This window comes from Acipenser ruthenus, chromosome 9 (assembly GCF_902713425.1).
Source record: "Acipenser ruthenus chromosome 9, fAciRut3.2 maternal haplotype, whole genome shotgun sequence".
Classification (NCBI taxonomy): Eukaryota; Metazoa; Chordata; class Actinopteri; order Acipenseriformes; family Acipenseridae; genus Acipenser; species Acipenser ruthenus.
The window spans coordinates 2,824,195-2,839,306 of record NC_081197.1 but is presented as its reverse complement, the minus strand read 5'-3'; the positions used below and the strand labels follow the sequence as shown (position 1 = coordinate 2,839,306).

Sequence of the window (15,112 nt, the reverse complement as noted above, 5' to 3'; positions counted from 1 at the left end):
GGCGCCTGGTGAATTCAAAGCAGATACCGGCAGGGCTGGCCTTTGTCCTCCAGAGGCTGGTAGAGTGCTGAAATCCACTGTAAAGCTCCTGAGTGTTTCGAGATTGGCTTGGCGGTGGGGTCAGAGGACGCCCACTGACCCTCAGTTATCCAGAGATGTTGTGGGGAGTTGCTGCGATGAGGGAACAACATTCGACATTCTAAATTAGCGAGGTACTCATTTGAGTGCGCAATAGCGAATAATCGGTCATGGAACCAAACATTTTTGCTAAAACCTTTTCAACAGTTTATAGAGGTAGGCTTGCAGAGTGCATCACTGTGTATGGAGGCAAAAGAAACAAAGCCTTGGTGACAGTGTAGAAGATGATGCACTGATCTTAACTGTGCAGAATGGAGCACTCTCGATGCTATATTAGCAGTATTGGAAACAACTGCATCGTAATCTTTATATTGGATCAGTTTTTCATGAGAGCTTAAAAGCGTTCCCATCTGATTTGCGAGTTAGTTTGCCTCCAGGGCTGTTGATCCAGCCCTGCGTCTGGAACAGTTTTTAAAATCTGACGGCCCTTATTCGGCTTAATGAAGATGCCTATATACTGTAAGACACAGGGATGGAAATAAGACTCCTTTTGCATATCAGTTTCACCCATTCCAGATTTTATTATGAGCTTGATTAGCCACAGTGTATAGGTAACAAGCTCGGGTGTGTCTTATTAAACTCATTGTAAAACCTGGACTAAATCAGACTGCTGTGGAATGGGAGTCTTATTTCCATCCCTGCAGACCGTGTGAACACAAGAATCTTGATCCAATGCACATGCTCTGCTTTCTTGAGCTGGGCATGTCCACAGGTGTATTTGTTAAATAACAGTAATAGCCTTTTGAGTAGGCTTTTAAGCTATTTGCTTTTCACATATGGAAGCAGTTTTTCTATCAACGCGGGGACATGACATTTCCTGATGAATGGATTGCTAAAGAAATGAAACGGGATCAGGTGTGTGTTCCAGCTGGGGATAGGCACCATGCACTGGCTGCTTTTAAAATCTGTGCTTCTTCCAGCTTTGTGAAAACGCTGTGTAGTGTGTGTTTCATGTACTTACTTGGTAATTACCACTAAACGAGATGCAGGGTTCTGTTAGCATGTAGCTAATAAAATAATACCATAGATTTGACCTATTCCACACTTCCGTTAGCTACATAGGTATCATATGTGCAGTTCTGAAAGAAACACATAGAGGTTTTGTTAACCAAGTGTAGTAGTACCAGCTATTGTGTTTTAAAATACAAATACGTGTTTTACTGTCTTTCTTTCAAAACTGCACATTTGAGATGCATAAGAGGAATAGAAATACACAACAGGCTAGATTTCTGGGGTTGCTTTGTTAGTTAAAGTAACCCATTTACTCCAACACAGCGGTTCTGTGGTGAAGCAAATCCAGACTGTGCACTCCGCTTCAAACACACCAGGACCTGGAAGGCAGCAAGATCACTATCGCTTCCTGCCCTTATGTTGATCTACGCTACCTACACACTTTCGGAAGGTTGTGTCGCCCATGAATCAGTTTACAGAGGTTTCTTAATCTGATTTAAAACAGTTCCCTCGAGCGGTGACGCGTCAGAACCGTGCTTGAGATGCAGTTAAAAAGCAGTCCGCTTTTGATCCCAGTAATTAAGTTTGTGTCTTTTCAGGTAATGTCAGAAAAAGCCTTGCTAAAGCGCGTGTTTTATTCTATCTGATTCTATCGGATTCTGTTGGGTTCTATTTGATTCTATTAGGTTCTATTTGATTTTATTTCATTCTATCGGCTTCTATTTGATTCTGTTCTATTCGTTTTGATTCTTTTTGGTTCTATTTGATTCTGTTCTATTCGTTTTGATTCTTTTTGGTTCTATTTGATTCTGTTCTATTCGTTTTGATTCTTTTTGGTTCTATTTGATTCTGTTCTATTTGTTTTGATTCTTTTTGGTTCTATTTGATTCTGTTCTATTCGTTTTGATTCTTTTTGGTTCTATTTGGTTCTCTGTCATTCTGTCTGGTTCTATCTGGTTCTGTTTCATTCTATTTGATTCTGTTCTATTCGTTTTGATTCTTTTTGGTTGTATTTGATTCTGTTCTATTCGTTTTGATTCTTTTTGGTTCTTTTTGATTTTGTGTCATTCTGTCTGGTTCTGGTTCTGTGTTCTTCAGGAGGAACAGCCCCGGAGACAGGGAGAAAGCTCTGAGAGTGATGCTCCAGGTCCTGCAGTCCTGCGATCACCCTGCCCCCGACATGTTCTGCCTGTGTGGCCGGATATACAAGGACATATTCCTGGACTCGGACTGCAAAGACACAAAGAACCGCGAGAACGCCATTCAGTGGTAACCAGCTAGGCCACTGTACTAATCACACCGGCTCCTTCGATTTCTTTTCACACCTGCTGTCTGCATGTGCCGATCAGGAGCAGCATTCAATGTCATTTTAACTATTTAAAGCACAGGCAGCAACAGCTACGTTTTCTCTGAACTGAATGTACAGAGCAGAACCAGCAGTGAGTGGATCCAAACCTGCTAAAATCATATGACTTTTTAAAAGAAATGCCACATTAATACCCGAACAGCTGTGAGATATATAATGAATTCCTTATAACAGTTGTCCATAGTAAAAGCATAGCAAAGTGTACTAAAGCATACCTAAGCATTGTAATAAAGCATATGTAAGCATTGTAAAGCTTGGAGAGGTAATTTAAATCATATAAAAAACAAACCTATGGTAAATGCGTAGTATAGCCATGAGAAGAGCAAGAGAAAACTGGACAGTGACTGTGCAGATTTGCTGTGGTCAACTTCTATTCTGGGGTAGAAATAGAATTCAGTTAGAATAATGTGCAGACATCATTGTACTGTTGCTGGAGTTTCCAGAGTGAGACCCTGTCCCTCCAACACGTCCTGCACTGGCCCTCAGAATGACATGTGCTGAGGAATGTCACAAAGCCTCTTGCATACATGTCATCCATGGAGAAAATTCCCCAAATATTTCTTCTTACTTTCGTTATCGGCGTAAAGCCTGTTAAGAGTTTTGCATGAGAGATTTTAAAGACTGATTAGCAAGGTCATGGCCCGTCCCTTATAAAAGTGAATAGTGAAAGCACAGCAAAGTGTAATAAAGCAAGGCAGCGAGGGCGGCAAAGCACATTACTAAACATGGCAAACCAGGGTGAATTATGGAAATCTCATAGTATAACCACAGGAAAAGCACGGGGAAGCTGCAGAACTACCATGGCAAACTTTTATGAGGGATGTGCTGGAGGTAGATAAAGCGAATGGCAATGAAGTCCTTGCCATAGTGCTGCAGTGAAATGAGAGTGAAACAGGATTGTGTAGAGAGAGGGGTCCCTCCAGCCCACTACTCCCAATGGAATCACACCACAGTACACAGCAAAACACAGAGCATTTAATAAGAAGAATGATCTCAAGATGTGCAAGGATTACTATTGAGACGTATCATTAATCAGCTCCAGAAACAACAGTAAAAATAACTTCTTTGTTTCACTGTGACATTTCCAGAACCCGTTAAAATGTTTTAGAAGTCAGAAAGCCACTCCTCTCACTTAAATAAAACTCCAGATTTCAGAACTTTTCAGCACCTCATACTGAGGTTTGATTACCAGCTGACAAATTCTAAAGACATTACTATATATTGTATTTTTTTTTAATTAAAGCATGATTTATAATAAGTTAATATGTACAGTTGACGTTGTCGGCTTAGTGCTGGCGAGAGGACATTCAAGATCAGCTGCAGATTCACTGCTAGCAAACAATCCAATGGCTTTTGTTTTCTTTTCCTTTCCTCCAGGTATCGTAAAGGATTTGAACTCCAGCCAACTTTGTATTCAGGCATCAACCTGGCAGTTCTGCTCATTGTTTCCGGTCAGCAATTCGAAAGCTCAATGGAACTGAGGAAGATAGGTAAGGAGCGTGCACTGGTGCTGCTTGAGAGGGCTGCGTCGCGCCTCGGGGCTCCTAATGAAATCTCCCCTCCCGTTCGCTGCACCTCTAGGTGTCCGTCTGAACAGCCTGCTGGGGAGGAAGGGCAGCTTGGAGAAAATGAACAATTACTGGGACGTGGGTCAGTTCTTCACCGTTGGCATGCTGGCTAGTGACATCCCCAAGGCTGTGCAGGCTGCAGAGAAACTCTTCAAACTAAAACCCCCTGTCTGGTGAGTGGCTGTGGAAATCCCCAAGCTTTCATTACAATGCAAAGGGCTAGACGAAGAAGGAAGGCGCTTCTTCTGCTGTCTGCCGCTTGTTTTCTAGGTAACATACCAAAGATTGGACGCATTCAAACAACGAGATGCAGAGCTGTGTTATACATCTTAAATGCTTGATTTAAGTCAGGAAAAGTACCAGGTTTAATTCCACTGATAAATGCAGGGATGGAAATAAGAAATAATTCCTATTGCATAGCTGTGTCACCCATTCCACATTTTACTACGAGCTTGATTAGCCACAGTGTATAGCGAACAAGCTGTGTCTGATTAAACTCATGGCAAAACCAGGAATGGATCTAACTGCTATGCAACAGGAGTGTTAGTCCCATCCCTGCAGGATTGTTTACTTCTGGTTTGGTAGTGAGTGCGTTTGTACTCTCAGACAGTATTGTCTTAATGATAATTTAGAGTAAATATCTTTGAGAACCTCGCCCGTAATGCTGAAGCACACCTGTGAACATGTAAGCCAGCTTGTAATTACCAGTGAATAAACATATAGGGAGCAGGTGCAGGGAATTCAGTACATTATGGACAACACTTTCCTAACAGCGCTCGTGCGAGGATGCTAGGAGAGCAGATTGAAATGCAGCCGTCTCACACATTTACAATGTGCCTCCATTCAAAGACTCATAAAACAATAAAAGATCATTACAGACAGAAGTGCAAACAGCCCTAGAATAAACACCGGGGTCAGTAAAGCTAATCTGAGCTATAAATCCATCTCAGAAAGGTAATGGAAACATGTGTTTAAGAGAGAGAGGCTATCTGTTTCATTAGGTCATGGGGTAATTGCTTTTCCCAATTAGGATTAATAATAATAATAATAATAATAATAATAAATTTATTATAGCACCTTTCACACCACTGTGTCTCAAGGTGATGTACAAAACAATCAACAACAATTAATTAAAAAAAATTAAGTAAAGAAAGAGTTTAAGAAAAAACAACAGAAAATAAGTGCGTCTTAAGGGATTTTTCAAATTTGGCTACTGTTGTTGATTCTCTAATAAAGGTTGGTAGTGAGTTCCAAAGAAAAGGAGCAACACAGCTATAGCTATGCCCTCCGAGCGTAACACGTTTTGGAAGCATGCATTTTAACAGTCCAGAGTGAGAGGATCTAAGCTGCCTCCCAGGGATGGAAGGGCTAAGAAGGTCCGTTACATAACCAGGACCCTGACCGTGCAAAGCCTTGTAGGTCAACAGCAATATTTTAAAGAAAACCCAGGACTGGATAGGAAGCCAATGCAAACACTTCAGGACCGGAGTAATGTGTTCTGTCTGCTTGGTACTGTTAAGAACCCTTGCTTGAGGGCAAGAGGCGACTATTCAGATCCATTCGCTGTCTCTGGGGTTTTCCACATCTTATATTTCTTTATAAAGCAGGTTGTCACATGTAGCCGATAAAACCAGCTGACCAATGTTATGAAGAGTATGTGCTTAAAAATGATGTAATGTAGTCAAAATGCATGTGAATGCGTCTGGCAGAGGCAGGGCAGGAACCAGCAATCACGCACGCTACACCAGCCAGGAGTGCTTATAGCTTTTAATCTCATCTCACTGACAGAATCCTTAACCGCAGTGTGTCAAGCAACACTACGGAAGCAAAAACCTTCTGAAGTATTTTATCAACATCATTGTTAACTAGTGATGTGCTGCTGCTCTTACTCGTAATTGCCTTTAAGAAGTATTTATAGGCAGGTTTCCAATAAATCTATTCATGAATGTGTTGATTTGAAAACACCACCAAACTTTTACAATTGAGTACCAATCAATGACAATTAAATTCTGTGTTTTAAAAGGAGATTGGAAGCACATTTTCTACTCTGTTTTAAGATAAACACATCAATGGATGGATTTATTTAATAATTGCCAATAAATACTTCTTAAAGGCAATTACGAGGAGCACTTCGCTATCTATTACTGACTGCATTAGTGATGATTAAATGTGGATCATCATAAGAATGATAAAGAACAACAAGAATGTGTTACTAATTGGAAACCAGGATTCCTATCTTCCTATCAGGGAGGTGTTAATGCTAGGAGCTGTGTTCCTGTGTTTCTCTCTCTCTCTCTCTCTCTACCTGATGAAGACAATGCTAAGCTGAAACACGTCATTATTCTGAAGCAATAAAGTATTTTTTTGATATGTGAGTTGTGGGTTTCCTTTAATTTATTTTGAGAGTTTTAACCCTATGCACCACAGTTCCCTTTGTGATGCAGCGGCAGTTACTCTCTCTCTCTTTCTCTCTTTCTCTCTCTCTCTCTGTCACAGGTACCTGCGGTCTGTGGTGCAGAACCTGCAGCTTATCCAGCGCTTCAAGAAGCAGAACCTGGAGCACTCTCCCCAGCGGGAGCGCCTCAACTTCTGGATGGACATCATAGTGGAGGCCACCAAAGAGACCACCAACGGACTGCGCTTCCCAGTATGTATTGACAATAGTGCTGCGTTTACATTGCCCCTAACCTTTGAACTCTAAATACCTACTTGTGCACAATCGGAGCACAAGCTGTATTTGTGTCTTTACTTACGTTACGGGTAACGTTATCATAACAATATAGTTAAAGAGAAAATTCAAGTAACAGTAGATGCCAGTTAAAAATGCTCCAAAACATTACAAAGTAGCCTGTCCTCAAATGAGGACCATGGCACTTAATGGGATAATGCGGCACAAATGGATTCTCCGAGTTGCATGGAAGTGGTGATTAGAGGGTCATTGCTGTTGATCAGGCTAATTTACCATCAGAGTGAAACAAGTGAAGACACAGCTGCTTGGATTTGTGTGGGCTGCTGTTCTCCACAGAGTCTTAGAAAACCAGCACTCCACACAGATCCAAGCAGCTGTTTCTTCGCTTGCAGTGGTAAATTAGCCTGATCAACACCAATGCTCCTCGCCTGCTTTCCAGGGGTAGCTCGATCTGAATAATCGAGTAATCGCTGAGTCGGCTCGGGCAGCACTAATCACTGACATCATTGAATCAGTTGCCATGGGCTAATACATTACTTTTGTTTTCCCTGTCGCATTTCTTTGTAGGTTTTAATACTTGAGCCGACAAAGATATACCAGCCATCCTACGTCTCAATCAACAGTGAAGCGGATGAGAAGAATGTCTCTATATGGCACGTCTCCCCGGCAGAGACGGTGAGGGAGTTCAGTATTCCAGTGTTACTGTACATGTCCCTGTGACTGGGAACTACAACCAAGGAACACCTTAACACAGACTATATCAAAAACAAAAGAAGAAATATTGCAATATTGCAAATATTATACAAAGGGGACAATCATAATAAAACATGTTAGCTCCTTCCTCTTTACTAAAGCAGCGAAGATTATGAAAAGACTCTTCGATTGTGAAAACACCCAGGTTCAGATTTGAAAGAATAGATGCGCTGCTCTTTCGATCTTGAATAAACTCCTTAGTCTATTGGAGTCATGTACTAACAGGGGTTGTAATAAGGCATAGTGAAACTGTCAAACTGTTACAAGAGTTGGTAACTTAGGCATGTTGACCACACTCCTGGTTTGTGCATAATGACATCTACCAGATCTTTATTTTAAGATGAAATGCTCAAGGAAAGGCTTAAGAATCTCTCCTGTGAAGAAGGAAATCTCAAAGCATATGTTAATTTGACCACGTTTCCTTTTCAGAAAGGCATCCACGAATGGAATTTCACTGCCACGTCAATCAAGGGAATCAGGTTGGTACCAACAGACACACACACATACATTATTAATCACATATTATAAAGAGGGAACACAAAGCCACTTTTTCAGGAACAGTGGTTTGAAACCTGGTTCCAGGAGACCGGGAGATCTAGTTTGAGGTGACTTTGCTGTATGAAACCCCAAGTCTCCCCTGATGTGCCATGCTTTTTAGAGCCTGTACTTCATTGTAAGTACAGATTGCAGATCACTGGGAAAGTGAATGTAATTCACAGCTCTTCCAGAACATCTTTAGTGCATTAGACAACCTGCTGATTGAAATCCAGGGCCAGCAGTGATAACCGTAACACTGAGGTGCGGAGCGTACTCATACACAGCAGCTAATTACAAAGCCAGCAGTGATAACCGTAACACTGAGGTGCGGAGCGTACTCACACACAGCAGCTAATTACAAAGCCAGCAGTAGGTGTGGATGAACAGGTTAGAGAGATGGAGAGAAGGGTTTCCATTACATCATGATGTTTTGTGTCTTGGAACCTTTGGTCAACCCTGTCGATGTTTGTTTTTTTCAGATAGTAAAAGTGCACCCAATAAAATGATAAATATGCAACTCCTACTATATGCAACTCCTACATTTAAGTACGCAACATTTAACTGGAGTTGTCTGAAGTTGTCCCTTTATTCGTCTGGGTTTTTAATCTTCAGACAAAAATAATGCTGATGACGATCCAAAGTAAATAGCTGTGAGTCTCAAGACCACAGGGAGCTGTTGTAAGAATATGAGTCATGAAGTTCTGAATCATCCACAGACTTTGACATGACTCCCCATGATCAAAAACATGTTCGGTCATGTATTGTGGTTTTTTTTTTTTTGTAACAGAATCTATACAATTCTCATCAACAGCAGCTCTTCACAATTCTCTTTACACTTAAAAGAAATATACAAGTCCAATATAAGAGGTTTCCTGTGCGCAGAAGCGTTCCTGTGTGTGTGTCAATACCTACCCCTCTGTGTTCATTTGGTATTTAAACCCACTGCATGGTTATCAGTGTCGTGGATCGGAGGGGGAGCTCAGTGTTAGCATTTTATTACACAGAATGGGAATGTAATTTTCTGAGGAATGTATTTGTTTGCATTATGAAACACTACCATCCTGGATTATGATTATGTCCTTCTTCTTCTTCTTCTTCTTTGCAGTAGTATCATTGTCAGTAACACTGTCTCTTGTGCCATTGCTGTAACACTGATTTACATGGTGTACCCCAAGTGACAACTTACTGGCATCAGTATGGGACATATTTAACCTGCTCTTTCAGGTTCTCATTTGTGATATTTCGGGCTGTATTCATCATGGTCTTGTCAGTTCTCAGACAGGCTGCTTCTCGTCAGACTGTCGAACCCGGGCCATCGCTTTAACTGCTTTTCTTGAATTTTTTTTTTTTTTCGTTGTTAGCATATCGAAGTTTGACGAGCGCTGCTGTTTCTTGTACGTTCACGACAACTCTGATGACTTCCAGATCTACTTTTCTACAGAGTGTCAGTGCGGCAGGTGAGGGGTTAAACAGCAATGTCAGCGCGTGGGTAATGAGAGAGAGAGAGAGAGAGAGAGAGAGAGAGAGAGAGAGAGAGAGAGAGAGAGAGAGAGGAGAGGGAGAGGGAGAGAGGGGGGATTGCGAGATGAAGATAAAAGAAGCATGAGGAGGTCAGACACACAACCAAGCCCCCCTGCTAGGTGTTGTACGTTTTGTTAAAAAATTTTTTTTTTTTTTTTTTACCACAGACACATACCGTTTGTGTTTTTCTAAAGGATGGATACTTAATACTTTAACAATTAACTACAGTTGTATGCACATTTATTAGAACACCCCATTGCTTCTGTAGTTTTGATTTGTTGTGCACATGAAATCGAACCACTGGAACTGAAAATCTGGGAAAATGATAAACAAATTAGTGATTGTCTAATTGAATTGATGGCTTTAATAGGCCACACCTGCAGTTCATTTCTAATGTAGTAAGAGAAAAGTAACACAGAGCCACAAATGGTAAAATGCATGAGACTTTTTCAAAGTTGTTTAAGATGCCTAATTTTCACACAAATCCCAATTGTTTCTATATCACTGATTACTGACCGGAGATTTAAATTTTCACACCCAAAGGTTTTTATGCAGGTAGGTATATAAAGGAGGCTGTGTGGTCCAGTGGTTAAAGAAAGGGGCTTGTAACCAGGAGGTCCCCGGTTCAAATCCCACCTCGGCCACTGACTCATTGTGTGGCCCTGAGCAAGTCACTTAACCTCCTTGTGCTCCGTCTTTCGGGTGAGATGTAATTGTAAGTGACTCTGCAGCTGATGCATAGTTCACACACCCGAGTCTCTGTAAGTTGCTTTGGATAAAGGCGTCTGCTAAATAAACAAATAATAATAATATAAAGGATAAAAATGACAAATCTTGAGGTGTTCTAATACATGATGTGCACACTACTGTATCTATTTCTTCTAATAGGTCCAATAAAATGACATTAAAATGCAGATTTATGAAATGCCACTGAGCAGGTTAGAAGCACATTAATGACACATAACATATATAAGTAAAGTGTTTAGTTCCTGTAGTGCTGCATCAGTCTTTCATATCACTGTATGGCTGATGGCATCGCAGGTGCAGCTTTGAGCATCTCTATAACGTCACTATATTGATATCTGTTATTGGTCCTTGTATTGTGGGGTCCATAATAAAAAGGTTATGTTAATGTGCATAACTGGCATTCATTAAAGGTGTTCAGTTAGTAGTTTGGTTTTGCAAATGAAATCCTTCTGAAACGCAGTGAGACAACGTGTTTATCAGAGCACAGTGAAATGCCTGACAGTGTGCATTGCTGGCAGGTTTTGTTCCATGGTGAAGGAGGTTATTTCGGATGGCTCTGGCAATGCCGTGGAGCTGGAGGGAGAAGCTGATGGAGACACGCTAGAGGTAAGGACAGTCCCCTCTAAACGACTACAGAGTATACAGGATGGGACCATCATCGAATTTATCATCTGTTCTTTATGGCATTGAGAAATCCTTGATGGTTGTGTGTGTGTGTGCGTGCGTGTGTGTGTGTGTGTGTGTGTGTATACACACACACATATATATAATGTAATCAGATACCACATAAACGTTCATTAAGTACATTGGCTATTTAAAGAATTAAGGCAGGCTTAATGAAACATGAGATTGAAGTGGTTGAGTTTGTTATTTATAACCATACTCACTATGCAAGAAGGCCTTTGCCTCACTCAAGGAATAAACCTGTATAAACGATGTATCTCTGGCCATCCAATATTGTGTGTGTGTGTGTGTGTGTGTATATATAACTCCCCACCTGTGTACAACGTGCTGGTCTGAGGAAGGGTTACATCCCTGCACCTCGTGTGTAGTAACGTATCAACAGAGAAGTAGATTGGAAAAACAGGAATCTGAGTGTCTCTCTGAGTCTGTGTGTCTCTCTCTGAGTCTCTGTGTGTCTCTCTGAGTCTCTGTGTGTCTCTCTCTGAGTCTCTGTGTGTCTCTCTCTGACTCTGTGTGTCTCTGAGTCTCTGTGTCTCTCTGAGTCTGTGTGTGTCTCTGTGTCTCTCTCTGAGTCTCTGTGTGTGTGTGTCTATTCCAGTATGAGTATGACTACAATGAGAATGGAGACCGGGTGGTGCTGGGCAGAGGAACGTACGGAGTGGTCTACGCTGGAAGAGACCTCAGCAATCAAGTCCGTATCGCTATCAAGGAGATTCCAGAGCGGGATAGCAGGTGAGGCAAAGCACTGTGTACTGTACTGGAGCGGAATCCTCCCACGATTTCAGTGTCATTCCTGGTGCACTCGTAACAGAGCTTCATATTGCATTCCGAAGGTACTCCCAGCCCCTTCACGAGGAGATTGCTCTGCACAAGTACCTGAAGCACCGCAACATTGTGCAGTACCTGGGCTCTGTCTCTGAGGACGGCTACATCAAGATCTTCATGGAGCAAGTGCCTGGAGGTGTGTACAGACTCTTCCATTCAGTGTTTCTATTGAGGAGGGTGATAGGGATCTTAATAGTGCAGCAGGGGAACTAGGGGAGGGTCCATCCCTGCATAGTACATGTGCCACATTAACCAATGAGAACAGCTCATTAGATTGTGGTCTAGCTAGATATGGCAGGCTGTATCTCGGAAATGTTAGACTGTAGCTATGGTAGACTATAGCTATTGTAGCTATCTCTAGAATCATCTGTCCAATTATTATGAGCCTGTGCATGGCTATTTTTTATCGTGTCCTGTTCCAAGTGCTGTAGGTCATTCAATTCACGTGCTAGGTCATGTGTTTTTCATTGTATTGAGACTTGTAGCAGGTGGTTTATATAGCTGGGGGAGGGGTTTGGATGTTTTCCAAGTCTTTTTTTGTTTTGTTTTAATAAAGGAAGTCTTTCTGCTCTGCTGAGGTCCAAGTGGGGGCCCTTGAAGGAGTCCACGATAATATTTTACACACGGCAGATCTTGGAAGGGCTGCGGTACCTTCATGAAAACCAGATTGTACACCGAGACATTAAGGTGAATTGACACTCTTTCAAATGAGACAGTGGTTTCATTACATCTTTAGAGCCCTTATACACAGGTACTTCTGGATTTGTGCAATGTTCCCATGCTTATACTATGCATTAACCATCGCTTACCCAGGCTTGCCATGTTTATTAATATACCATACCTTGCTATTCTTTACAATGCTTACCTCTGTGCTTTACCATGCGTTCACTGTGCTTTATTATACTTTGCTATTCTTTTACTGTGGGAAACTGTTGTCGGCAAAGAATAAACCTCAGTAACCAGGGGTTTTTATTTCCAGGGGGACAACGTCCTGGTGAACACCTACAGCGGCGTGCTGAAGATCTCAGACTTTGGGACCTCCAAGAGGCTTGCAGGAGTAAACCCGTGCACTGAGACATTCACAGGTAAGGTTAGAACACTAAAGACCTTCACCAGCCAGGACTTGCATGCTGTAGTCTAACCCAGGCACCGGGTAGCCGAGTCGCGAGGCAGGAATCACACAACAAACAATAAAGTGCAGGAAGCAAACAATGCAAAATCAACACTCTTATCAAATCAAACAAATGGCCGCCTCAGGCAGGCACCCAAACACTTGCTTGGCTCTTAGGTGCTGCGGCTGGATGAGCTCTGGGTTTACGGAGGGAGTCCCGTGATGGGTGTGGGTAAAGATGGTTGTTTTAGTAACGAGTGTCCGCAGACTCGGATAGAGCCAGTGCTGCAATCTACTTTGGAGGCTCAGGGTGCAGCTGCCACTCTCCCTGGCACAACAGTCCCGCTGTCTGTGTTCAGTTTCATTACTGCTCGAAACACGCCCCCGTGGTACTAAAAACAGGGTGACTGGGATTTATACAGCTGGAGATGAAATGTTAATCAATCTACAGGAGCCGTCAGGCTTTCATAAGCGTATTGGTAACGCTTTATTTCCAGTGTCGGAAAAATAAGCATTTCATTAATATGCAATTAACCATTTGCTGAAGTTCAGTTCCATGTTAATAAACACTAGATACGCCATGCATGTGTGTATCTGTCATTAGACTGCTGTTGGAGCTCATATTTCATATGCATTTTGAGCAGGTTTTTTGAGACTTGCAAAGACTACTCATGTAGCGTTACTGATATTATTATGTAAGCTATCCACACTACCTAAATGGTGCGCATTTAAACCACACGACTGCCATTCACAATCATGTATTCAGATTGTGATGATCGTGTGAATAGGGTATTAGTAGCTTTACACACCAGTCTTTGTACGTGATCTTTACTGGAGCAGGAAACTAGCAAGCCTCAAAAAACCTGCTCAACACGCATATGAAATATGAGCTCCAATGACAGTCTAATGACAGATACACACATGCATGGCATGTCTATTGACTGTTTATTAACATGGAACTAAACTTCAGCAAATGGCTCATTGCATATTAATGAAATGCTTACACTGGAAAACAAGCGTTACCAATGTATTATTACATTTGCCTGTAAACCTTTTTATTTTTGATATTTTCATTTTACTTTTTAAGGATACATGTGTCTGTTTAAATCACCTAAAACAGATCCTAATGACACCGCCCTGAGATGCTGGGAAAGCTCCAGCAGGGTTCATGCAGAATGAAAGTATTTTGATACGGATCTAGTTTTGCATTGACAGCTGTGTCAGGGGCTGCATGTATGGGTTATTCCACTGACATTTTCTGTGGCAGCAGTGTCCACAGGCTGTGTTGCATAACACTTCTTTTTCCTTTTTAGTGCGTTTTGAAAGCAGGCTTGCGTAAACACTGCCGAATTGTCAGGTGTGCAGTGCACTATAGCAGCATCCCATCCTAATCCACCACAGGGAAAGCAATCTTGCAATGCAAGGGTGTTAGTGATGCATGGGTTTTCAGGCAAGGTAAATATGAACGAACCTCCGCTGCTTTCCAGTGACTGAACACCTCGAAACAGAATGTGTTTAAATTTGAAGCCATCAGGAAGATAGCGGCTGATGGAAGATTGCACGTTTCCACAAGAAGTCTTGATGGTTGCATAATTTATACCCAACAAAGCAATATATATTTCTGTATTTGTTTTTAACAGGGGTATGATTACTCCTGACGCCTGATCATTCTATTTTTGTACTTCATTGAGGGGAGTTCTAAAGCCCAGGACTGGGTGCAGCAGGGCTAGTGAGAGTTTGACACACACGATATTGCATACTATAACAGTATAGATCTAACTCTTAACAAAATCTATCATTTCAAAGATTCCGCTTCTTCTTGAAGATTTGCTCCCTCTAAACAGTAGAAGGTGTTCCTGAACATCATTCCCTGCATTAAACTACATGACACTACTCTGCGCTGTTTCCAAAGCTGCACTACATAGACTGCATTGCCTGCTCAGACTCCTGCCTCCTGATGATTCCTAACTGAGGGGAGTGCGCTGCTCCTGGGTGCCGGGGCTGGAGTGCGTTTCTAAGCCTGCGCTGTTTGACGGCGTTTCCATTGTGTCTTTCCGCAGGTACGTTGCAGTACATGGCACCAGAGATCATTGACAAGGGCCCTCGTGGTTACGGGGCCCCGGCTGATATCTGGTCCCTGGGCTGCACCATCATAGAGATGGCAACTGGGAAACCTCCTTTCCACGAGCTGGGAGAACCCCAAGCCGCCATGTTTAAGGTAG

General features: G+C 42.1%; 1 protein-coding gene across 3 annotated transcripts in view; it reads left to right on the top strand.

Moving 5' to 3' along the window:
* The window catches only part of LOC117405267 (mitogen-activated protein kinase kinase kinase 15-like), a 43,269-nt gene that overhangs the window by 15,567 nt on the left and 12,590 nt on the right, over nucleotides 1-15,112 (top strand). For all 3 annotated transcript variants that reach the window (XM_059030729.1, XM_059030727.1, XM_059030728.1), the window contains exons 7-19: nucleotides 2,188-2,358; nucleotides 3,833-3,945; nucleotides 4,037-4,196; nucleotides 6,520-6,670; nucleotides 7,280-7,387; nucleotides 7,895-7,944; nucleotides 9,364-9,459; nucleotides 10,789-10,876; nucleotides 11,553-11,686; nucleotides 11,788-11,915; nucleotides 12,336-12,466; nucleotides 12,759-12,864; nucleotides 14,951-15,108. In XM_059030729.1, the coding sequence (XP_058886712.1) occupies nucleotides 2,188-2,358; nucleotides 3,833-3,945; nucleotides 4,037-4,196; nucleotides 6,520-6,670; nucleotides 7,280-7,387; nucleotides 7,895-7,944; nucleotides 9,364-9,459; nucleotides 10,789-10,876; nucleotides 11,553-11,686; nucleotides 11,788-11,915; nucleotides 12,336-12,466; nucleotides 12,759-12,864; nucleotides 14,951-15,108 (1,594 nt within the window). The remainder of the gene's footprint in view (nucleotides 1-2,187; nucleotides 2,359-3,832; nucleotides 3,946-4,036; nucleotides 4,197-6,519; nucleotides 6,671-7,279; nucleotides 7,388-7,894; nucleotides 7,945-9,363; nucleotides 9,460-10,788; nucleotides 10,877-11,552; nucleotides 11,687-11,787; nucleotides 11,916-12,335; nucleotides 12,467-12,758; nucleotides 12,865-14,950; nucleotides 15,109-15,112) is intronic.